This window comes from Phaenicophaeus curvirostris, chromosome 10, assembly GCF_032191515.1.
Source record: "Phaenicophaeus curvirostris isolate KB17595 chromosome 10, BPBGC_Pcur_1.0, whole genome shotgun sequence".
Classification (NCBI taxonomy): Eukaryota; Metazoa; Chordata; class Aves; order Cuculiformes; family Cuculidae; genus Phaenicophaeus; species Phaenicophaeus curvirostris.
Window position 1 is genome coordinate 11,865,372 of NC_091401.1, and position 25,890 is coordinate 11,891,261.

A 25,890-nucleotide genomic window follows, 5' to 3' on the forward strand; every position below is an offset into this window, starting at 1 on the left:
TCCACACTGATCCCATACTGAAAACAGGAATTCTAACTAGTCATGTATATGTATTATCACAGAATCATAGAATGGTTTGGGTAGGAAGGGACCTTAAAGATCACCCAGTTCCACCCCCTGCCATGGGCAGGGACACATCCCAGTGGATCAGGTTGCTCAAAGCCCCATCCAACCTGGCCTTGAACACCTCCAGGGGAGGGGCAGCCACCACTACCCTGGGCAATCTGTGCCAGGGCCTCATCACCCTCACATGAAAACATTGCTTCCTAATACCTAATCTAGCTCTCCCCTCTTTCAGCTTAAAACCATTTGATCTCATCCCATCCCTGCATGGCCTGATAAAGAGCTCCTCCCCAGCTTTTCTGTAGCCTATTTCAGTCCTGGAAGCTGCTCTAAGGTCTCTGTGGAGCCTTCTCTTCTCCAGGCTGAACAACCCCAACTGTACCAGCCTGTCCTTGTATGGGAGGTGCTCCAGCCCCCAGATCACCTTTGTGGCCTCTTCTGGACTTGCTCTAACAGATATTCTGCTGAAAAGTAACAATAGATGCTGCAAGCCCCTTTTATATATATATATATAATTTTTTTTTTGAGAAATACAGAAACACAGATGGGATCTAAGTTACCTCATGCTCTTAGAAACCTTAATTTGAAGTTAGGAGATATTGAAGTGTTATGCTGTGAGTTCACTAAATCACATGATTACCACAGGCAAATCTTTTCACAGTCAAGTGCTGCATTTTGAAAGCTGAAATTATTATGGAAAGCGTCTTTATTGTTCAATAATTCTTAAGCCAAAACAGTACATAAAAATGTAAATTTCAAGAAATAATTCACTGCTCTAAAATATTTATGGATACAGTTGGTTGACTTGCCATTTAGGTGTTCAAATGTTTCAAGCACTTCCAGGTGTCACTGTATTTCAGTATTCAAAGGTATTAATTTTTCTTATTTATTTCACCTGAATCTTAGGCTTTTCCATTTCAAGAATAAGGCGGTGGCTAAATTGTCTTAGAGAGAACATATTACACAAATAATTGCTGTGCACAAATTCTCCTCTATGAAAGGCCCGTTAATACCTGCACACTAGGCAAGGCTGGCATATGAGCTGTGGTACAGGAAAACTTGTAAATGCTAAAGAAAGTGAGAAACAAACCGAGTTAATCAGCTGTAACTTGGACCAAGGCAAACTGAAAAATTAAAGCTATGAGAAACATCTTTACCTGAAAAGCTAGCATTCAAATGGACTTATATTCTGTGGCTGGTCTGCCACACTGCTTCTGAGAACAAATTAATTAATGTCAGGTTCTGGTGGCTTCTTAACGTAATGCTAAGCGATAAAAAGCAGAACCTTTACTACAGCGTGGGGCTTTGGGAGGAAGAAAGAAAAGCAATTGTCTTAAGGAACTTAAAACGAGAGTTGCTCTCTGCCATCTCTCTCAGCTGTGAGGTGAAATGTATAAGTTAATCAGCCATGCATTATTCATTTTCTCTTTTTTATGTGTGTTTGTTATAAACCTAAATAAATAATACATCACTCTAGGCAAAATGCACATACTGTGGGAAATAAATGGTGCTTCTCACAGGGTCTAAAATACAGCACATCATACACATACAAAGCAAGGTAAGTCCCTCAGAGTGGGGTCTAGATCTGAGTCAGAACTCCTGATCTCCTCCAGCCCCAGCATGCTAGACCTCACCTTGTACAGATGCAAGGCAAGAACGGACCTGGCTGAGGAAGCAGGAGTACAGCACATACCCAGGGCATACATGGCCATCCAGAGGGGTAGAGACAGGGGATTAGACAGCAGCCAGCACGTGTGTGATGATCAAAGCTACCAGAGATGCATTCCAGGCTTCAGCTCCTACCCTCAGACCGGAGGCAGAGCTCCCAAGCTAGCAGCAGTCCTGCTCAGTGAGCCATGTCTAACACTACATTCTGACCAGGGTAGAGGCCAGGCACAGCTCCACTCGGATCCCACCCAACACTGCCAGCACAACAGCCAGCACCCACGTGCTACCGACTAACCACTTCCATGGATGTCGGATACAGAGCAATACCAAGCCCTCGAGGGAATCCCACACTTCTTTCTGCGCACTGGGGATTTTTATCTACCTTTATTACACATTTAAAAATTTGAGATTTTTTAATGGATTTTTTGATGTGTGGTGGTTTGTCTGAACTGCACAGCTGTAAATTTATCCCAGCTTCTCCCAAAGCAAACTAATAGACTATTAATACCACATGCACGAAACATGGATAACGCTGAATGCTTAAGATGTCTTTTTCCCAAAAAATAGGAGTATATTCTCCTGTCAGTGAAAGCCTTTTCCTCATCTTTATTAACTATGGTGGATTGTCTATTCTGACTTCATCTGCTTGCTAATTAAGCAGAAGTTTGCTTTGCATATCAATTTTTAATACATCTTTTTTACTGTTAAGTGAGAGTTGCAGCATCCAGCTTGTTCAATTAAAAGCAGCTCTGACCTAGTTCCATGCAAAATCAATAGAAAGCCTGAGAGTCCCACAAACCATCTAAAATTTAAGGAGACATGGCTGAAATGCTTCTTAGCATTCACTGAACACATGTTTCTCTGAGAGCGTAAGGCTGGTTTGATTTTGTTTTATATGGTGAAATCAAATGGAGATCACATCTGCTTGCTACAGAGCTGAAAAGATCATCTCTGCCTGCTACAGACAGGAGGGGAGGGGAAAGAGGGACTGGTGAAAAAATGTCTTCGGTTGATCTTCTGTGGCTCTCTCAAAGTTGCTAAGTGGGTGATCCTGGCTAGGAAAATAAAAAGGCCCACACTCCAATTAATTGAAGACTACTAAAAAAAGAAGGGATGCATTTATACCAAATGATTATCCATAGCTTTAGAGTAAATATATGTAATGAAAATGATGAAAGCTATAACATGGTTGAAAGAATGGAGGGGATTGAAGTGGAGTCAACCAAACCAGAGCAGACCAAACCAGACTTTAAGTTTCAATAAACTTCTACTGGCATTATCAGTAACTTAAAAGATGAAGTTTTAAAAATTCTGTATAGTAGGACACACTTCTAACAATGTTTGATGTCCGAGAGTAAGAGGCAAAATCCTCTTGTGTATTGATGACTGATTGAAATATATGAAAACTTTTTTATAGTCTTACCTGAGAAGACATAATAATCCAAGATTATTATATTTTGGCACATATTATAGAAGAGATGACACAATGTAATACGTCCTGTTTCAAACAGGTTCATCATTATTTCTTAATGATTTCTTCTAATACTGTGTTTGGTCTTCCAAGTGTGCCTATTCTGCTACAGATCACCTCTCAGCCTGATCCTTTGACAGAAAAGGTCACATCTGAAAGACATGTGTTGCACAGGTGCACTACTGAAGAAAACAAAAGGTAACATTCTGGGACCCTCACCATCAAATCAAACAGCATTCTTGGAAAGCTTTCTTGGATGGTCTGTAGGCACTCTCTTCATTGGTTTGCTATTTACCTCAGATCAGTTACAATTACGTAGTTAAGAAAATCACTTTATTCTTTGATATTCACTGCATATTTTTCTTTTCCTTTCAGAGATGATGGTGAGAATTGGTGACTTGCACTTAGGAGAACCTCAGCACAAGCCCTTGTGTTCCCCAGTGTCTTTCTGAGCAAAAAACAAAATACAGGAATTCAAAGGGAATTCTGCTGTGGACCTCAACAGGGCAAGGGTTTTCCTTTTAGCAGCTGTTACTTAAAGCTATCCAGCTATGCGGATTCGTATGAATGTATAGCATAGGTAACACTAGTGAGCTGCAAACATTTTATTTTGCATAGTCTGCACACCCACATTTCCTGCTGATAATCCAGGCTGACCTTTCAGGAGAACACCTAAAAGTGTGCCCATAATTTCATATATGGGTAGGTAGACGGTCTGTGTTTTTTGCAGGAAATAGGATTTAAGTATGAGAAGGAAGATGACTAATTAGAAAAGTCTGAATGTGGCTGACCTGTAAAACTTTCTTCTCTCCTCCACCTCCCTCTGTTGGTATCACTGACACTAGCCTTGGACCACTTAGCAACATACGTATGCAGCACAAGCACAAACTACCACCCTCATCCGAAACTCAACACTCAACAAGGAAAACTGTTAGATGAAGCATGCAATTAAACTGTAGAAATCTGTGACTGTAAAATGTTGCTCAAGTGTTACTAGCATTCAATCTGAAGAGATAATTGTGCCTACTCTTAATTGGTTTCCTTCCCAACTCTGTTCATTTCACTGCATGCTCACTCTGTTATTCATGTTCTTCAATATAGAGCCTTTGTGTTTGGGTGAGGAAATGATGGTTTGATGGGCGCTGCACGTGTCCTAGCACAGCACGGCAAGAAATAAGAAGGCAAGGGTGAGCCAAAATAACTAAAATATACAGACACTGAGAAAGATGTTTTTGTAGAAAGTTCATGACCTTAACTCTCAAAGCTTCACTTCAAAAATATCAGCCTTTCATAGAAATGCTGACTATATTAAACTTGTCAACATTTCTTTGGTTAAGTTTTTCGCTGTAAACCATCCTTTAAGCCATATCAGCAGTTTGAATGCAGAGATTTCCATTGTTTCTCCTGAAGTGTCTGCCTTCATCCAGATTCAGTAGTAAATACTAATCTGCTGTTAATCAGAAAGATGCAAAGATAGTGAAGGACGCTGGTTGTGAAAACAGGAGACAAACCCCCTCACTCTCTTCTTTTTATATTAAAAAACATTTTTAAAGTTGGAGTGAAATTAAATTATTTCCTGACTATTTTTTCTGTATTTTATTTATTAATGGTCTTTTGTTTATAGATTTCATTAATGAACTAGAAAATTTGCCTTCCATTACCAGAACCAGTGTCCCATTTGTATAGCTCTCTTTCTACAGCAACACGTTACCAGTAAAGGGGAATTCTGATATCATCTTGACATTGAGCCTACCTAAATATTGCTCTCAGTCTTACAAAGCCAGGCACAAGTGTATGGTCTTTTCTATGCAGCCTCAGTGCCAAGCCTAACAGGGTAAGGGTCCCAGGTACTAATTGCTCCACAATTTAATGATCAAGGTTTCTCCCGATTACAGAAGAGAAGCCATAAATCATTCTGTCTTTCAATGCCTTTTAACAGAGTCAATCATTTTAGGTCCTCCCCACTTTCTAATAAGAGGTTTCATTTTGTGAACTGCTTTTACTCTTGCTAGCTAGGCAACTGTTAAGCTATGACAGCAGAGACTTCAGATCCTGAGGAAATAAGTAGAACTGCAGATGGCCTTATACCACTTCAGCCAATGCCTGTGCTTGTACGACATGACTATAATTGCTTTCACAATGTGCAGAGCAGCTATAATGGCTGGCACAAGTGTCTCTGTATGTGTTACAGCCCATATAAATTAAATTACAGAAACATTGCCCAAACAGTAAAACATACATAGATTTCCTGGAAGAAGGTATTTTGTGAGTTATGAATTTAAGTCACACAGAAAAAGCATTTGCACCTCCAGCAAAATTAAACACACAGCTCCTCTTTTTCAGATGAGTACTTAACAGAACAATAGTTCTCCTTACTCATTCTTAGCTGCCAGATAAAGTGCTAATTGCATGTTACTCTTTTAACAAAAAAATAATTATTAGGGATGTATAATTCTGCTCAGAGGAGCAAAAGTAACCTAAACCTTCACATCAAATTGAATGTAAATGAACCTAATTTGCATTATTATCCTAACAATTATTTCCTCTGTGCTCCTGTGCTTCTCGCCTTATCTATGCCTGGCATGTTTGTACACCCCTACAGTTTCATGGTTCAATATTTGGATCAGTTACATCTACAACACAAATAAAGCTATTTCTAACTCTTTGATTTCTCTGGTTACTGATAGACTCCTGGAAGGTCCTGAGAAAACTTAAGGAGAAGCATGTCCACATTTTCTCAGTTAAGAATCTAAAACTTTTGGTCAGAATATTATGGGTGGATTAGATAATACACTTACAAAAATGTATAGCACATCATGCCATCATCACTATTTTTTCTTAATTTTCATATTATCATCATAGAATCACAGAATGGTTTGGATTGGAAACAACCTTAAAGATCATCCAGTTCCAACCTCCTTGCCATGGGCAGGGACACCTCCCACTGCACCAGGTTCGCTCAAAGCCCCATCCAGCCTGGTCTTGAACACCTCCATGGATGGGACAGCCATGACTTCTCTGTGTGACGTGGTCCAGAGTCTCACCACTCTCACGGGAAAACATTTCTTGCTAAGATCTCATTTCAGTCTTCCCTTAAAACCATTCGCTCTCATCCTATCCCTGCACTGCCTGATCAAGAGTCAAGAGTCTCCCCCGCTTTCCTGTAGCTCCTTTCAGTACTGGAAGGCTTCTCTAAGGTCTCCCTGAAGCCTTCTTTTCTGTAGGCTGTCCTCATAGGAAAGGTGCTCCAGCCCTTAGATCATCTTTGTGGCCTCCTCTGAACTCACTTGAACAAACCCATGTCCTTCCTGGGCTGAGGGCTCCAGAACTGTACCCAAGCACCTTAGTTTGCAGAGTGGTTTTGCAGGAAATAGCAGCCTGAGACAAGGATAGGATCCCTCTTACCATAATTTATGAAGGGATCTCCTGAAGCATATATCTTACCTCATACTTCAATAGCTTTTGGATTGGGCCATTAATGACAGGATTTAAGAGTTGAACTGACTCTGCCAACAGCTAAATAAGACATGCTACAAGAAGCCTGTCTTTTAAAAATGGATATATAAAACACTCAGCCCAGAAATTTTCAGTCTTTGTTAACACAGATCAGTGAGGTAAAGGTATATAAGAACTATCAAGAGGAGAAATAGCAGTCAGAAGTAATGGAGGGTTTTAGAAATGAAGGAGGAAACCTTGTTGCTTCCTTCCCCCCCTCCAAATTTCCCACCACATTCTCTTAAAATCGCATAGTTTTGACAGCTAGAACTATGCCACTGTAAGTACAGATAAGGCATTTAATTAAAATCCATCTCATGTAAAGATGCAATGACAGCAGCTCAAGAGATGACAAAACCAGGTTTCAGATCATAAACCAGCATGCAGAAGACTTTCATTTAACAACTGTCTTAAGCAGCTTCTCTGGTTATGATGTAGATATTCCAGTTTCTAGAAAAAAAACCAAAACCCTACCAAAAACACACACATTTTTTTGACCATAAAACTGTTTTTTTGCTCAGGGTAAATTTTGGGGAAAATGTTATGTTCTGCTCTCCTTGCAACTTGCACAGTATTCACCTTCTAAAGCTCACAGTGTTGGCTTGGTGGTGGTGTGATAGGGGGAGGGGGAGTATAGATTATTTTTCCTAAACAAAACTCTCATCTCCTTCCCCATGATTTAGTATAGGCAACTAGACTCAAGTGGTATCTCTCTATACCTACCTGTGGAATATCAAATCTGGCTTGAAGTGCTTTTGTGATCATCATGATTCTTAAAAACAAACACAATAAATATACACCTTCCTACTGACCATCTCTAGTTTTACTTTTAGGATTTAACAAACAAAAATGCACTTCAACCCAAATGCAAAGAAAACATGATTCTTAACTTATTAAAAATGCAATTCAGGGCCTAGCACTTGGTTATAAAGGCAAGTTCTGAAAGATCTAGTGGTTGCCTTGGCAAAAAGAGCACTGTACTACCAAAGCCAAAGGCAGGGGCAGTTGCTGGTTCCATGCTAAAAGTCACTTCAGCCAGTCTGCCAAGCCAAACCCATCAAAAGTTTTGCTGCAGCCCCCAGTCACTGGTCCAATCTACACTCTCATGAATTCACTTTCTCCCTTTCATAAAGTTAACATGCATAGGTGTCCTTTCCACATCTGAACAGCAATTCCTGCTTAAAATTGCTACTTCTCCAATTACTACAACACGTGATACGATTTTAGTTAATAAACTCTACAAAAGTCCTATAAACTAAAGCTGACATGAGACATTTCCTCCAGCAAGAGGTTCCACATTATTTTCCAATAAATTATGTCCAGCTGCTGCCAGGTTAGAGATCATGAAACGATCCCCTAACAGCTCTACAGGGTATAAAGTTCAAACGTGTTCGGTACAACCATTTTCTGTTCCAGCAGACAGAAATAAAGCACGGCTCCATGTCAAATCCAGAAGCTCTAGGGAGAAGGACACCAACCCTTCTTCGGCGGCACGTGGCAGCAGGACGGTGACTTCTGTGGTGGGGTGGACATTGTGAGGCGGTGGGAGCTTCCCTAGGCCGGGAAAATCCCAGAAAAACCCAGGCGGGGGCGGGGGTCCTGCCAGCCCCAACACGCTGGTCCCGCGCGGTGCCTGACGGGAGGGGGCGGTCCCGGCGGCTACCGCGGGAGATTTAAACAGTTCCCCTGGGAGCACCGCAAGGAGGTGTGGGGCAGTTTGAGTGGGCAGGGTGCAGGGAAGACCTAGAGACTAGACAGAAGACCCTGAAGACCATGGTGGCCACCTGGCAGAAGATTAAAGCTGCTTCGTGTGTTGCAGCAGGCAGGGTGGGTGCTGCCACTCAGACAGAGCCATAGTGGGTGCAGCAGCTACCCAGACCCTGGGCTGCAGGCAGTGCCCCCTCCCACACCGGCTCGTGCCTCTGGTCCTGGCTCCACTTGTGAAAGCTGCGCTCGAGTGGGGAAACTCCTTCACATGGTGGAGGGGCTAAGGGAGGAGGTAAAGAGGCTGAGGACCATCAGGGAGTGTGAGAGGGAGATATAACAGTGGAGCAGTGCCCTCTCACTAACTCAGCAGCCTGCTGGAGCTGGTGTGTCCAAACACGATCCACCTGCAAACTGCAAGGTTGGGGGAACAAGAGCTGGGGAATGGCAGGAAGTTCCTGCCAGACGAAAGAAACCTGCTCCCCTCACCCAGACACAAAAACCCCAGATCCCCCTGGTGAACAAGTACCAGGTGCTGCAGGTGGAATCCAACCCTGAGGATGAGGATGATGGTTCCCACAGCCTAGAATCCTTCCCTAGGCCGCACCATCCTCAGAAAAAGATAAAAACATCCTCCATTAAGAAGAAGAGGAGGGTGATTGTTGTAGGGGACTCCCTCCTAAAAGGAACGGAGGGACCCATTTGCAGACCAGACCCGCTCCACAGAGAGGTCTGCTGCTTACCGGGGGCATCAGTGAAGGAGGTAGCTAGAAAACTTCCTTCCCTGGTCCACGAGACAGACTACTATCAGAGGATAGTAGTCCAAACTGGTAATGATGATCTAGTAAACAGAAAGACCAAAACCATCAAGAATGGCTTCAGGGCCATTGGGAAAATGATGGAGGGCTCTGGGGCACAAATAGTATTGTGCTCAATACCAAGGCTAAATAGAGAGGAGCGGGAAGTCAGGAAGAAGAATTCAATTAATGCCTGGCTCCGAGCCCGGTGTGAGGAGAGGGGCTTTGGCTGCTTTGATCATGGGGTGGCTCATGCACCCCCAGGCTTTCTTGCTAAGGATGGGACACGTGTCTCCTAGGGGGACTAAAGCCCTTGCTAAAAACCTAGCTAAGCTCATAAATCGAGCTTTAAACTAGATGTGAAGGGGGAGGGGGTTGAGCCCAGGCTAGACAGGAACGAGCCTGGACGTGGGGCAATGGTGATTCGGAGAGGGTGTGCTGGTGAGGACCACCAGTACCTCACCACACAGAAAGTGGGGGAGAACACACCTGAGGGTGCTAAGGGAGATACAGGCACTCTGGTACTAGCTACTCCAGTGACAAGGCAATTGGGAATGAACTCTATTCCCTCTAAGAGGGCTGAAGGCTCGGCAGCTCAGCTAAAGTGCATTTACACCAATGCACACAGCATGGGGAATAAGAAGGAAGAGCTGGAAGCTGTCATAGGGCAAGGAGCCTATGATGTCGTTGCCATCACGGAAACGTGGTGGGACGACTCATATAACTGGAGTGCAGCTATGGTGGGGTACAAACTCTTCAGGCGAGATAGGAAGGGTAGGAGAGGAGGCGGGGTAGCCCTCTTTGTAAGGGAGGACTTGGACACCGTTGAGATGGATTGAGGCGATGAGGAGATTGAGTGCCTGTGGGTTAAAATCAGAGGAGCCCACCAGAAGGTAGATTTTGTGATGGGAGTTTGTTACAGACCACCCAGCCAAGGAGAAGCAGCTGATGAGCTCTTCTATAAACAGCTGGGGTTAATCTCTAGATCAATGCCTCTTGTTCTTGTGGGAGACTTGAATCTTCCTGATATCTGCTGGAAGTACAATACAGCAGAAAGGAAGCAGTCTAGGATGTTCCTGGAGTGCGTGGAAGACAACTTCCTTGCACGGCTGGTGAATGAACCAACAAGGGAAGGTGCCCTCCTGGACCTGCTGTTTGTGGACAGAGAAGGCCTTGTGGGGGATGTGGCAGTAGGTGGACACCTAGGACTAAGTGATCATGAGATGATAGGGTTTTCTGTTCTAGGTGAAGTGAAGGGGGTTGTTAGTAGGACAATAGCATCAAATTTCCAGAGGGCAGACTTTGAACTCTTCAGAAGGCTGGTTGGCAAAGTCTCATGGGAGACAGTACTTAAGGGCAAGGGAGCCCATGAGGGCTGGGAGCTCTTCAAAAAGGAAATCCTAGCAGGTCAGGAGAAAGCCATCCCCATGTTCCGGAAAAAAAGCCGGCAGGGGAGAAAACCAGCTTGGTTAAACAGAGAGATCTTGAATGATATCAAGAAGAAGAGAAACGTTTATGGGCTCTGGAAGAGGGGACATGCCTCTTGGGTGGACTACAGGAGGGAAGTGAGATTGTGTAGAGAAAAAATCAGAAGGGCTAAGGCTCAGCTAGAAATCAGATTGGCAAAGTCTGTGAAAAATAACAAAAAATCCTTCTATAAATATATAAATAACAAAAGGAGGACTAGGGAGACCATACAGTCCCTATTGGATGCAGAAGGAACAATAGTGACAGGGGATGAGGAAAAGGCTGAGGTACTTAATGCCTTCTTTGCCTCAGTCTTTAATTGTAAAGAAAGTCGTTCCATCTGTGTACAAACCCAGGAGCTAGAGGAGGAAAATGAGGCTCCCATGATCTAAGAGGAGGTGGTCAGAGCCTTGCTAGCCTGACTAGACACCCACAAGTCTATGGGGCCGGATGGGATCCACCCAAGGGTATTGAAGGAGCTGGCGGATGTGCTGGCCAAACCCCTTTCCATCATCTTCCAACAGTCCTGGAAGACTGGGGAAGTTCCACTGGACTGGAGGCTGGCTCATGTTGTGCCCATCTACAAAAAGGGCCGCAGGGAGGACCCAGGAAACTACAGGCCTGTCAGTCTGACCTCAGTGCCAGGGAAAGTCATGGAGCAGGTGATCTTGAGGGCTATCATGAAGCACATGCAAGAGAACCGGGTGATCAGACCCAGTCAACATGGGTTCACAAAGGGCAGGTCTTGCCAGACTAACCTGATCGCCTTCTATGACAAAGTGACTCGGCTGCTGGATGAGGGAAAGGCTGTGGATGCGTCTTCCTGGACTTCAGTAAAGCCTTTGACACAGTTTCTCACAGCATTCTGCTTCGGAAACTGTCAGCCTCTGGCCTGGACAGGCGCACACTCTCCTGGGTGGAAAAGTGGTTGGATGGCCGGGCCCAGAGAGTGGTGGGAAATGGTGTGAAATCCAGCTGGAGGCCAGTGACAAGTGGGGTTCCCCAGGGTTCATTGCTGGGTCCAGCCCTGTTCAATGTCTTTGTCAATGACCTGGATGAAGGCATTGAGTGCACCCTTAGCAAGTTTGCGGGCGACACTAAGCTGGGTGGAAGTGTTGATCTGCTGGAGGGTAGGGAGGCTCTGCAAAGGGATCTGAACAGGCTGGACCACTGGGCTGAGTCAAATGGCATGAGGTTTAACAAGGCCAAGTGCCGGGTCCTGCACTTGGGGCACAACAACCCTATGCAGTGCTACAGACTGGGAGAAGTCTGTCTAGAAAGCTGCCTGGAGGAGAGGGACCTGGGGGTGTTGGTTGACAGCTGACTGAATATGAGCCAGCAGTGGCCAAGAAGGCCAGTGGCATCCTGGCTTGTATCAGAAACGGCGTGACCAGCAGGTCCAGGGAGGTTATTCTCCCTCTGTATTCTGCACTGGTGAGACCGCTCCTCGAATCCTGTGTTCAGTTCTGGGCCCCTCACCACAAGAAGGATGTTGAGGCTCTGGAGCGAGTCCAGAGAAGAGCAACAAAGCTGGTGAAGGGGCTGGAGAACAAGTCTAACAAGGAGCAGCTGAGAGAGCTGGGGTTGTTTAGCCTTGAGAAGAGGAGGCTGAGGGGAGACCTCATTGCTCTCTACAACTACCTGAAAGGAGGTTGTAGAGAGGAGGGTGCTGGCCTCTTCTCCCAAGTGACGGGGGACAGGACAAGAGGGAATGGCCTCAAGCTCCGCCAGGGGAGGTTTAGGATGGACATTAGGAAAAAATTTTTCACGGAAAGTGTCATTGGGCACTGGAACAGGCTGCCCAGGGAGGTGGTTGAGTCACCTTCCCTGGAGGTGTTTAAGGCACGGCTGGACGATGTGCTAAGGGGCATGGTTTAGTGTTTGATAGGAATGGTTGGACTTGATGATCTGGTGGGTCTCTTCCAACCTGGTTATTCTATGATTGTATGAATGAACGTGAGAATTTGGGACAGGCACCCTCCATGGTGCCATAGCTGCTGCCCTCTGGGTACATCCTCTAAAACCTCTGGCACTGCCAGACTGGCCAGCTTAGAATCATAGAATCGCTTGGTTAGAAAAGACTTTTGAGATCATTGAGTCCAACCATACCTGTCAACTACTAAATCATATCCTTCAGCACCCATCATCTACCTGTCTTTTAAATACATCCAGGGATGGGGACTCAACCAGCTCCCTGTGCAGCTGTTCCAGTGCCTGAGAACCCTTTTGTTAAAGAAATTTTTCCTGATGTCTAATCGGAACCTCCCTGGTGCAACTTGTGGAGATTTCCCCTCATCCTATCGCCTCTCACTTGGGAGAAGAGACCAGCACCCACCTCGCTACAACCTCCTTTCAGGGAGTTGTAGACAGTGATAAGGTCTCCCCTCAGCCTCCTCTTCTCCAGGCTAAACAACCCCAGTTCCCTCAGCCACCTCTCCTAGGGCCTTTCACCAGCTTCATTACCCTCCTCTGGATGCACTTCAGACCCTCAATGTCCTTTCTTGTAGTGAGGGGCCCAAAACTGAACACAGGATTTGATGTGTGGCCAAGTAAAGGGGGACAATCCTTTCCCTGTTCCTGCTGGCCACACTGTTTCTGATGCCAGCCGGGAAGCTGTTGGCCTTCTTGGCCACCTTCAGTCACTGTCAACCAACATCCCCAGGTCTTTCTCCACCAGGCAGCTTTCCAGCCACACTTCCCCAAGCTTGGAGCCTTGCATGGAGTTGTTGTGTCCCAAGTGCAAGACTCGGCACTTGGCCTTGCTGAACAACATACTGGCTTCATTCAGTGTGGCTGCACCAACTTCCTGAGTAGAGGCTGCATAAAGAAAGCTGCACCTTTCCTTTAAATGAAAGGAGTTCAATTCCTTGCCTTATTTTTTTCTTAGTTCTTTCACAAAAGAAGGATCCCGATACCCTGCATTGATACCACCTTCCCTAAGACACACAGTGAGCTATTGCAGAAATTGTATTTAGCAGCTTATTTGAAAGTAATAAACATTTTTGGAAATTATGACCAGATTAAGCATTTCTTACTGAGCACCCATAAATTGGTTGTAAATTGTGTGGTCTTGTTTGAAACAAAGACAATAAACTCTCTGATTCACCATCCCACTGGATGACTGCAGCATTTAGAACACAAGCTGTTTCATCCACAAAGGACACATCTATTTTTCTTGAAGCCAGAGACACAGATGGTGTAAATTGGAGTAGCTCTCCCAATTTCAAGTAAGAAGCAGTGATTGAGAAGTGCTGAGGATTTGGCCTAGAGGTAGAGATATTTCTCTGGATCAGAAAGCTCTGTTTGGGGGAGAGGGGGAAAAAAATAAAAAACAATAGCTCTTAAAACTCAGAACCTATTATCATTATACATGTCTTTAAGTGCAGCATATGTTACTTTGCTTATTCACAACACAGTGAAGTACGTTCAAGTAACTGAATTTAAGGTATATTTTTCCTTTATTTTTAACAAGTTTCAGACTGCTCATATCTTCCTGTACATTAAACTTGAAGAGAAAAGGTCTTTTTCAGTCATTTACCTAAGACCATCTTTTACTTGAAATCTAACAAAAAGCAAATTATTTTATTTTATTATTTTTCTTTTTTTACCGCTCTTCATAGAAAGAGATGTTGGTTAAATCGCTAACCAGGAATTCCATCAAGTATACAAGTAATATAAACAGAAGGAATAAATAAATCTGTATGCAGCAATCAGAAACAGCAGCTGTTTCCAGAAAAAAACTGAGCAATTATTTATGAAATTATGTCTTCTTCGATGCTTCTGTATGCCATCACAATCCCAGAAGGACCTGATTTTCTGATGAGTCTAAACTGCTGAATTAGAAGAGGAGACAATGTCCTGGTACCAATTAGCAAAACCATTGTGTATCATCTCAAAATGCATGTTTTCTATTTTAAGAACTGCACGTAATAAAGACATGCCTTCATCTTAAAAATGGAGGGGACCCCCCACCCATTAGTAACTTGAATGACTAAATGCCCTTAAAATAGAAATACTCACTTTTGTGTTGAAAGCAGCAAGACAACAAACGACAAAGCATGCATTTCAATCAAGGAAGGAACAGGTACCTACTGAATTATCCACTCAAAACAAGTTTCAAACTTGGCATTAGCCTTTGTGCGAAGAAAGAACTAGATTACTGGCATGCAATGCAAGCCGGGGCAGTGAAGGCATAGCTACGGCAGGGGATTAGCACCCAGGGATGTGCAAGCTGCCACTGAGCTGTGTGCATACTTTCACACATTTCTTCTTTTCACCTTTCCCTCCTTCCCACTTAGAATAAACCTAGGTGAAACATTGGTTTCCTGCCTTTTGCATGCTTAACTGAATGACCTTACTGTCATGTTTTGGTTTTTCTTTCCAATTATTTCCTGTGATTGTTAATTGGAGAACACATGTCAGCTTCAACAAGTAAGAGGCTCCAGCTGGCCAGGCTAGTTAATCTGGATCAAAATATTTAGTCCAGTGCCCACCTCTTTTTGCTAGAAGATCTAAGGATTACTGGTGAAGGACAACAACAGGCAGGGCTGAAGCAGCACTCAACACCACTCAACTGCAAAATGATTCTTGCTTTTCCCAAAAGCTTAGCTCCTGAAGAATGCTGACCACCATCTGGTCATCCTCATATTTACACTTCGGTCATTTTCAGCTCTGTCTCTCAGCATTGCACACTCACCCCAACAGGCACGTCCCTTAGTGAAATGCAGAGTTTTAGAGACCTAACAGACACTAGCAGAGCAGACAGCTCATGACCTTTGTGCGTGGAGGTGTACACAGTTCTTGCCCTGAATATGCACTCAGAAGTGAGCACTTGAAGAAAGTACTTCTGGTGTTGCAACTCCTTAGCTTGCTTATATCTCGATGGACAGTAATTGATGGGCAAGGACAGAGCTTTCTTCAGGCTTTAACTAAATGCAATTAACTGTCATAAGACTGTATCCTTCCAGTAGTGAACAAGCGTCTTTCTCATCAAAGCTGGCCTTGCTCTATTGCTTTTCCTCTGGCACTCCCCTCCACCCCCTTTCCTCTAAGTTGTTTCTGTCAGGTCTCCTTTTAGGACTTTCAAACAAGATGTGACTGCTGTGATCACCTCATCTAATCTCATATATATCGTGGGCCATCAGGCTAGAAAACCTAACTTCTAGTGAAACAGCTGCTTCACCTGTGATGGAGAAGCCAATACACCTCTGGCTCAAAGGTTCAGGAGTAACTTCAGTTATGCAGCATTATTTCAATGAAGATGTAGCTATCTCATTAGACTGAACACAGCATTCATACTGCACACAATCAATTGCTACAATGCAGAACAGGGCTGGAGGATTAGGCTGACCACTTTATATGGAAAATACATTAACCTAGAAGTAAGAAATTACATAAGCTTCCAAATTTCAGTCTCTGATACTGACTCTCAGCTATGCGTTAGTTGAGCAATGGTAGTAGAGGAGCTATAATACTTTTTAGGGCCAGCCTAGTCTTTCAGGCAAGATCTTCTTCTTCAGAATACCAGAGGCTGAGCAGGTATCCAAATAAGAAGGTATACACAATTCAACGGCATACTAAGTCCACTCTTCTTAGGCCAGCATTTCTCATCCTAATTCCATCAGAAATACATAAACTCAAATCCTGCCCTGTCTGTCTATGTCCCTCATCCTGTGTTTAATTTTCAGAGTCAGAAGTTAAACAATCAAACAGACCCTTATAGGGTGAATTTTCATTTGATGTATTTCCCATTTTTTTTTCCAACATTCCGGTCCATTTAATAGGAAACCCAGAGCTGCTTTTGAGTTCCCTGGAAAGCACCAGCATTTAAAAGAAAAAAAAAAAGGTTAACATTTCCAGTCTAAGTCTACTATTTCTTCATGGGATGCTCTCAGCAACCTGAAATCAGTATGAGCTCCTTTTTAAAAGTGGGTCACTTCAGCACTCCCCCCCTCCCCACACTATTTGATAGCTTGTAATAAAATGTTATAGGTTCCTAGTATAGAAGGTACCAGCCAGGAACAGGAAACATTAATAACTACCTCAATTTTCAATCACTTAAACTGAATTTTCAAAGTAGCATGTCCACAAATTTCCTCCCTACATTTGACTAGAAGCTGAAGAGAAAAACTCTCCAATGGCAAAAGTCAAAGCAGTTGCAAAGCCCTGCAGAGCAGCTAAGGAAAAGAGCAATGAACTGCTGTGCATCATGTGTCCTGATCTCACACCTTGTGTGCGGAGTCAGGGCACCCAGCAAAGGTAACTATTACATTGTCCAGTTCATTAGGATGAATATTTGCAAGACTTGCTCAAAACAGGCACAAAGTTCCCAGGAAATTATGAGGAAACTGAAACCATACAAATGGGAACAACCTATACAGAAACAGAAGAGAATGATACTCACAAGGGTTTACAGGACCATTTCACCCAGAAAAAATTTACAACCTTCCAGAGTGCAGTTCAGATGGACACCAACATATTTTGCTTTTTAGGATGTGGGTAAGCCCAGAGGCACATGATTTCAGTTCTATATTTTCACAGAATACAGCAGAAAAGACAGAGGCAGCTCCAGAAAATCTGAATACCATTTCTCCCCGCCCTCCATCCATCATCCCCTCTTTACTGAGGGACACAGGTAACACAGACAGTCAATGCATATGCTAAAAGCAAAGGGAATGTGTCATTCAACACAACTGGCTTGAGTGGTCATAAACACCTTCCAACTGTATAAGAGAAGGGCACGCTGCAGCAGCCCAGGGACACCGGGCAGTGTTGGTACCTTTAAATTGTTTCCCTCTAACCTCTGAGAACTGTTTTCACTGGGTTCTGCCAGCTGTTAGGGCACACTACCATGTCACCCCACACAAAATAAAGAAGGGTTAAAGAACAGTCAATGACAATTGATAATATCTATCATTCCCACTGTCTCAAATTTTTCATGCTCTACGTCTTTCTTCAGTTTTCCATAGGGGTCCTTTCTCCATCTTTCTGCCTTTCTTTGTGAGCAACTTCGACCAATTTTTTTTGTTTCTGGTTTGGCCTTACAATTTATTTTTGTTTGTTCTTTTCTCCCCACCTTCACAATTGTGCTGTAATGAATAGTTCAGATGCCAAGAGCACACAAGAGGATTGTTATAAGAACACAGCACAATAAGTGAGCTGCTTATAAAATCCAGATATGCACATCACAGAGGCAGCAGTGGATGCTGAGCACATTCAGCAACATGCCTGGGACTTCAACCAAAGCACATATCCTCAGAAAACATGGGCCTGAGGTGGCATTCTCCTTAGTGTCACTGATTTATCCTGATTTCCCACTAATGCAGTTCCAGTGAACTCTATAGGATTAAAATGGAGTGGGATAAAAAAGGAAAAATGGCAGAAGAATAAAGAAAATAATACAGAAAGGCTACAAGGGCAGCTTTGCTTGTATATTAAAGCTGTTGACTGGAAATAAGTTTTGTGCAGTCCCCTTTCTCAAAAAGAAACCCACTGAAAAATGCCACAGATTAAAATCCAGCAAATACATTCTTAGTTTGGACTCATGCCAAATTTCCACAAAGTCAGTTGCAGTAATAACAATAAAGATGAGAGAAAATTTTCTTTGTAACTGCTTCAATATTTTCCAACTACACTCAGCTGAATATAAAATCTAGTATTGTGCTATTTTTTTTGACTAACATATGGCAGTGAGAGCTTCAGACAAGTCACAGAGGGCTGAGTCTTGTAGGATTCAATGGGAAAGTTGCTTGAGATGTGCTCAGAATAATTTTATATTTTAGAAGCAAATATTCTTAGTTTCCCAGCATGATACTGTAAGAGTCACATAACTTTTTTTTTTTTTTTCTTCTCTGTTTATTATCCTCTAGATTCTGGAAATCTTTCTGTATGCTGAGAGCAAATTACACTGAAGTGACAAATATAAAACCACAGTGGTAGTCTTGGTTAGCCCTGTGCTGTGCATTTTCTCCCTCATAGCTTAAAAAGATAACCCAGAACTGTATGAGTGCTTTAGGCTTCCAGTGTGATTTGCAGGAGCAAGATTTTTTTAACAGATCGTATGATTAGTCCAGTCTACACCATCTGTCACTATGTATAAACACAGCATGTAAATGTGATTCTGGTCAGGTTCTCGGTTCAAATCCCACAATTTAGATTCTTTATGGTGGATGATTTTAATGTAGAATTACAAGACATAAAAAGCCAGATCTGTACATGTTTTCTCTAAACTTTAGAGTGTCTTCTACCTCTGTAATAGCTGAGCACAAACCTGGTTCTTGCTTGGTGCAGTAATCCCACAGGATTAAGTCATATTGTAAATACCAGACAGATTACAATCGGATTAGATGGGCAGTCTGTTCGTTTACTCAACACAGCTGCACTCCCAGAGTCTTTTCACCACTGGTGTCTATAGTGTGAATGTTTTGTCCCTGAAGTAAATTAACACAGTTTCTATTTCATATATCTCTTTTGTTTTATCATTCATGACCTATAAGACGCACATTTCTGCTTCCTGAGATGCAAGCAGAATGCTCCTTGAGAGGCCAAGAAGCAAGCTGTTCTTGGCACAGAACTGCAGGGCGAGATTGATTTTAAATTTATCAGTGAAAAGTCCCTTGAAAGGTCTGCATTCAATTTCAGTCAAGTGGAATATAGAGAATATCCTTCTGGAGGTAGTACAGTAACAGTACAGTTTTGCTGAAATTTCCCAAGATTTGCAACATTCGTTGCAGGAATTTCATAGGTTCCAAACTTGGTACTTCTGCCTTCATCAGTGAGCATATAACCATCCAATTTACTGAGCTAACCAGGTGGATCTAGTGAATGTGAGGTTTACAGGGGATTTCTGCTCACTTATTAATAAGAAGCATGTTTCATAATGTTTAATAGTATCTCCCTACCACTTCACTGCAATTATTTTGAAATGTCACATCCCATCCTTCATAATTGTTCCCAATAATAAGAACCATCTTGCCTTGTATGTACAGACTTGCTTCCATCCAGCACAAAAGTCCAGAGTTGTCGTATTTTTATTACTGTAATTACTTAGTGAAACACTACTGAATCATGGAGCCAAGACTTTCATAAAACAGCATTTATGATCGCAGGCCACAAAAAAATTAAAGTCAAATTAAGCAAGCACCTGTATCAACTCATGTTCTTAGTTTCCTGCTAGCTCCATTCTCTCCTCCACCCTCTGATTTCAGAGTCATTATTCCCAATTTGCACAGAGATAAATAAAACTGGTGAGGCTGGGGTAGTGGAGTCTATGAATCAGGAGGAATGCTTTGCATGCCAGCCCAAACCATTGCCACCAGGCCTCTCCATACTTACATATTTGTATGTAATTAATCAGCTGCCAAGGCACAAGGAACCTTTTTCCAATGACAACCCAGAGAAGGTGTTCTTGTAAGCCCCCTGAGTGTGCCCCAAAGCAATGTTAACCACACTGTGATAAGTAATGCAACAGTGGCAAAAATAAAACCAGAAAGGCAGCGCAGAATTCTCTTCCCTTCTGCAATGACATGGTAGCCTGGAAACCAGAACACCTTCCTTTCTCAGGTTTAAACCAATGTGGTTTATCACATCGTATTCAATATGTTACAACTGCAAAATACATATAATACAGCACTTGCACAAACAAGATTGGCTGTTCTCCAAAAAGAACTTTTCCATTAGGCAGGTGTCAAGGATTCAAAGTCATAAATAGCTTTTACTGAAGTTGGAGAAGAAAGTGTACTGAGCCCACTTTGCACTCTTACAGAAGGTGTTGTGGCTACCTTCCACTGTAAGATGTTGTCTTTGGCACCACAGAATGGGAATGTTTTTGTAGCAGATATACTGCTGCCAGGTTCTTCTTTCACTCATACCTGTGACTGCTGCTGATTTCACTAGGAGTTTCTATATTGCCCTAGCTCAGAAACAGGCGTACACTGCATAAATCTGAATGGGTATAAGACTACAATTATATGATACAGCATAAGAAAGTCAATGTTGGCTTAAGGTCTTCCTGCGTAGCTTTCTTCCATGCTTTTCTCTGGGTATGGATAGTGTGTTAAAGATCATGTTGCTTTTCAGATTGATCCACAGCATAGACTCCCAACCAGTCACACTAGCACAGCTTGAAGAGACACTCTGTGGTACTGTGTGGAAGGAAGCAGTGGACAGGAGAGGAATGGTTTAAGCTGGTACCTCTGGTTGTTACGCATACTGTGATTACTAGCCAAGTTAACGGCAATCAATGGATGTTTGCCAAAAAATGACTACTGTTTCACTATTTTGCTACAAACTGCTTGAACAATTTTGGATTTTCATATCCACCAGGAAAAGAAGGATGTGACATGGTGGAAAGGCCCCAACTCACGTGAGACTCTTATAGCTGTGGAAAAGTTAATGAAAACTGACTGCTGTTACAAGACCAAGCCATGAACTGTGCTTCTGTAGTGCACTATGCATACTTAAAAATCTTAAAAATATAACAATATGAAGACTAAAGCAATTCCAACAATAATCACTTTTCTTCCCATTACTAGAAATTTACATAAGAAATTCAGACTTCTGAAGTGTTTGATTTTTGCTAGCATTTGATTTAGTAAAATACAGTGAAAGATATTATTATACAAGGAAAAACAAGGAAAAATTACATCATGAACTTACTTTCTGCAGGTTCCTTAGATCTTCTGCCACTGGAGGACTTTCTCAGGAGACTTCGTCCTGAGGTAAAGAGGCTGGTTAGTTCCTCCAGAGGACTGGTAGGTGTCCGAGAACGGGAACCACTCTGAGAAGATGACCCGTAGGTACTGACTGAGGCATTTACCATCTTTCCTCCTTCTTGCAATGTGTTTCTGGCTGTAGAATGAGGCACTGATGGAGAACTTCTTGAGAGACTTCCTGAATGTACAGAGTCATAAGGTGGAGGTCTTTTGAGGCTTAAGGGGGTAAGAGACCTACCCATACTGACAGGAGAAGGTGAGGCAGAGTGACTTTTAGGATAACCATGTGGAGACTGTGTTCTGTATAAGGTAGAAGGATGAGGAGGTGAGGAGGTGTGCCCAGGAGTGCTAGTTCCATGAGATACTATCTGGTCTTTCTCCAGTTTTTGATGGCCTGGTGTGTGAGGTGGCAGTGAAGATGGAGAAGCTGCAGCTTGTTGTTTGATGTAAGACACATTTTCTAAAACAGGAAGCTTTGTGACCTCTAATGGAGTTAGAGGAGATTCGTCAGAATTTGGGGAACACTGCACTGGTGCTGGTGGAAACACCAGCAGTGGAGGTCTGTGGGAAAGCAGATTTGGAAATGGTGGGGGTATATCACAAAGCAAGCCCTTGGGAGTAGATGGCACTGAAGACTTGGTGAAATCTAGGTCAGGCACTGTGGGAGTAGCACACTGAGAAGAACAAGTGTGATGGTCATATTCACATTGACATTTTGAATCTTGGCCAACATCATCAAATATAGGGTACTTCATCTCCTCATAGACTGCTTCGCTTTGGTCATCCTCATCTTTTTTGAAGTCTCTGAGAATATTGCCAACCATTTCAATGTAAACAGGCTCTTCTTCCTCTGTATCTGGGGCAGGGCTGCTGACCTGCGATAAAGAAGCATCCCTAGTGAGTGTTGTCTTCATAGGGCCATGCTTTTTGATATAAGTTTCATCAAAAGATGTGCTTAGCTGAGTGTTTGGATTTCGTTTCGGCTTAGGAGGTGGAATCTTCTTTGTGTATTCGTCACTGTGAGGTCTTGGTTTGGCTGACACTGAAAACAGAACAAAGCATAAATTCATCATAAATATGAAATGCACTTTCTCAACCTTAAGTTCTCTGTTACAGTGTCATAATTCTGGAATGGATTTCCTGGGACCAGCCCATTGCTGGTTTTCTCTGGTTTAGCAACAGTCTGACACTATAAAAATAACACTCTATTCAAAACACTCCTAATCTTCCCCTAGAATGCTCTGACACCCCAGTGTTAAGTAGCTATTGAGCACTTCTCTTCCTTCAAGACATCTGTTCTCTTCCAAACTCTTTGGACGGGGGACTTTCCGTTTTTAAATATTGTGCTTTTGAAATGTCACTGTGGGATTTTAAAAACCCAAGGAGTTGCCAAAGACATAAAACTAAGTATTCAAATGAACTCCTTATGGCTGCAAGAGAACAGTTAAGATCCTGGACATTCATACCGGAATGACAGTGATGTAACTCTACAGCGATACAGTGATGAATCAAAACCTTGTTATTTATAGCAAGTTCTTGCCTAAAGCACAGCAATTGTCTCAGCTCTGACTGAAGAGGAAAACATTCACATACAAATATTGTAAAATTTGCTGTTGAGATAACCCTAATAATTTATCTGGACCCTATCCTATGAATAATTGAACTTTTGTGGAGTCAAGAGGGAACAAAGTATTTCACAGACTCCAATCCTGCCCAAACAGGCTACTTCTGGAAACAATAGATCATTTTGTCTTTGAAATTATAAATCAAAAGATTGTGATGCCATTGGAAATGAGAGGTCAAGGGTTTCTTGGAAATTACTTTATGAATTAAACAATAAAGAAACCCATGGAAATTGCATTTTGTTCATTTTGCATAAATAGTTAATAGGACATCTTATTAAAGGTTAGGGTTAATAAAATGCCTCATTAAATGTTTGAGTGAAGACACTTTTTGTCCTAAGCATACTCAAACTTATTCTGAAACAAAATTTGCCACATACATTAAACCTAACTTACATTGACACAGGGTAAGTAGTTCTGGTATTGAAAGCCCCGAGAATTCAGTGGGAAGTTTCTGAGTTTCAAAAGAAAAATCACAGAAACACAGAATGGCTTAGGTTGAAAGGGACTTTAAAGCCCGTCCAGTTCCAACGCCATGCCATGGGCAGGGACACCTCCCGCTGGATCAGGCTGCTCAAAGCCCCATCCAACCTGGTCTTGAACAGCTCCAGGGATAAAGCAGCCACAGCTCCCCTGGGCAACCCGTCCCAGTGCCTCACCACCCTCATCACGAAGGATTTCTCTCTAATGTCTAATCTAAATCTTCCCCCTTCCAATTTAAAGCCATTCCCCCTTGTACTATCACTCCATGCCCTTGTAAACAGTCCCTCGACAGCTTTTCTGTAGCCCCTTTCAGTACTGGAGGTTGCTCAAAGGTCTCCCCAGGGCTTTCTCTTCTCCAGGCTGAACAACCCCAACTCTCTCAGCCTGTCCTCATAGCAGAGGTGCTCCAACCCTCTGATCACCTTCGTGGCCCCCTCTGTTCCAACAGTTTCATATTCTTCTTACGTTGTTATTCCATAACTGGACGCAATACTCCAGGTGGGGTCTCAAAAGAGCAGAGTAGACACGGAGAATCGCCTCCCTCGACCTGCTGACCTCCAAGCCAGTTTATAATGGCAACTTTTTTACTACACTTTGCTGCTCCTTGTGACTCACTGCTGCAGGTCTGCCACTGCTAGCTCAGTGCTTAGAGAAAGTTCCATTTTCTGCTGACCCACCAGAAAACAGTTACCAAATTCCTAATGTTAAACAAAGCACACAGCACTCATGGAGTTAAAAGCTTCTTTTAGAAACAGCCTTAAACATATTTCTGAAGCCAGCAGCACAGTGCTGCTCTGCCAGCTGAAAGACAGTATTTTGACAGTCTGTGAGAATGCTGGCTCAGGGCTGGAAGATGCCTGCATCTTAGTAGCATGATTTGGTCAGTATCAAAGGAGGATTCAAACATAGTGTTATCCCTTTGTCACACTTCTGCTTTAATCTGCTAAATAAGCTCTCTTACATTCTTACAAAAAACAGCAATAAAAGCAGATGTTAAAGAAGATTCCAGCAGCTGTGCATGTATGTGTGTGCACGTATTTGAAGTGATGAGACCACTCTTCATGGACAGCATTTGTTTAAGATTAACGTATAACTAAGGTACAATAAAGCAGAAAGTCTTGACTGAATTTAAAAAAAAAAATTAAAAAAACCCTCAAAAATGAAATCATGCTTTCAGGATGGTTCCAATTAAAGTGTTCCACTTTGCAGCAGGCTGGGGACATGCAAAATCTACCACAGATAAGAGTATTTGGTAGCTTGATAGGTTTTTTTTTTTCTATGTGGATATATCCTAATGCACTTTAAATCTGTCTTTTTAATTAACCCAAATTAATTTTCTTGAATGTATTAGGATAGACTTTTGGGAATGAGATGTAGGCTACCAGAATCATTTGGGCTTTGCAGAAAATATTTCTCCTGATGAATATGACTATACTAGCAGATTTTTCTTGCCATCCTTGCAGTTAAATCACTATTTCCTTTCTGTTTAATCTGTTGTTTGTATATTATGTTCATATACATTCCACTGATGTAAACTTGATCTCAATCCTCTCTACACACCTCTGTTAATCTGATTTACAACCCTGGCAAAAGCAATCTTCTTCAGATTGGTTTCATCAAAATGAAGAGACAGCCAATGAGACTCGCACAAACTGCCTGATCATTTCTGACCATCTTGCCCAGAACCTAAACTCCACTTTAGACTGGGTAGAGGATTATAGAATTTTCTCCATTTGGAAATTGTGTGTTTTGTATACAGAGGCTTCTCACAGTCTTCAGCTCCCTGTACATCATTCTACCATCCTTCATGGGTACCTGAGATATAGATATTGCCGGCTCCTCTGCCTTCCTCAGCCCTCTGTTCCCTATGCTGTTTTCTACATCTCCTGGGCCATGGCTGTGACAGTGAGAACGTGCTTTGTCTCATAGTCATATCTTTACTCTTCTATCTTTTTATCTGGAGAGATGTTAATGATGGACAAAATAATCAAAAGGTGCTCTTGTGCTGCAATGTCATGTCAAGTTAGTGTTAACGGATATTTTTACTGAAATACAGCTAAAAGTCGTTAAGAGCACTGCGCTTTCAAATTGCTGGAAACAGCATGTTTTGCCTCTTCCCGCCTTCCATTTTCACAGTTTTTGTCTAATGGATGGTGTTCTGCCACGTGATCTAGACCTGTCTTTAGGTGTTGGGCTTTGCATATACAATATTCACTAGCTCTTACATTACAGACAAGGAATGAGAAATGTCACAGAAAAATGACTGACATTCTGCCATCTAGTCTTATAAAGTACATTTGCATGGCTTGAAACTAAGCACCACAGCATTCTCATCTGCCGTTGCAGATAACATTAGACTAAAATATCTCAGTGACATTATCAACAAAAAGGTCAAATGATCCAGTGTT

The 25,890-nt window shown here is 42.6% G+C and overlaps 1 protein-coding gene across 4 annotated transcripts in view; it reads right to left on the reverse strand.

Moving 5' to 3' along the window:
* NYAP2 (neuronal tyrosine-phosphorylated phosphoinositide-3-kinase adaptor 2) overlaps nucleotides 1–25,890 on the reverse strand; it is a 149,997-nt gene that overhangs the window by 37,459 nt on the left and 86,648 nt on the right. For all 4 annotated transcript variants that reach the window (XM_069864535.1, XM_069864534.1, XM_069864533.1 and 1 more), the window contains one exon: nucleotides 21,322–22,419. In XM_069864535.1, coding sequence (XP_069720636.1) covers nucleotides 21,322–22,419 — 1,098 coding nt within the window. The remainder of the gene's footprint in view (nucleotides 1–21,321; nucleotides 22,420–25,890) is intronic.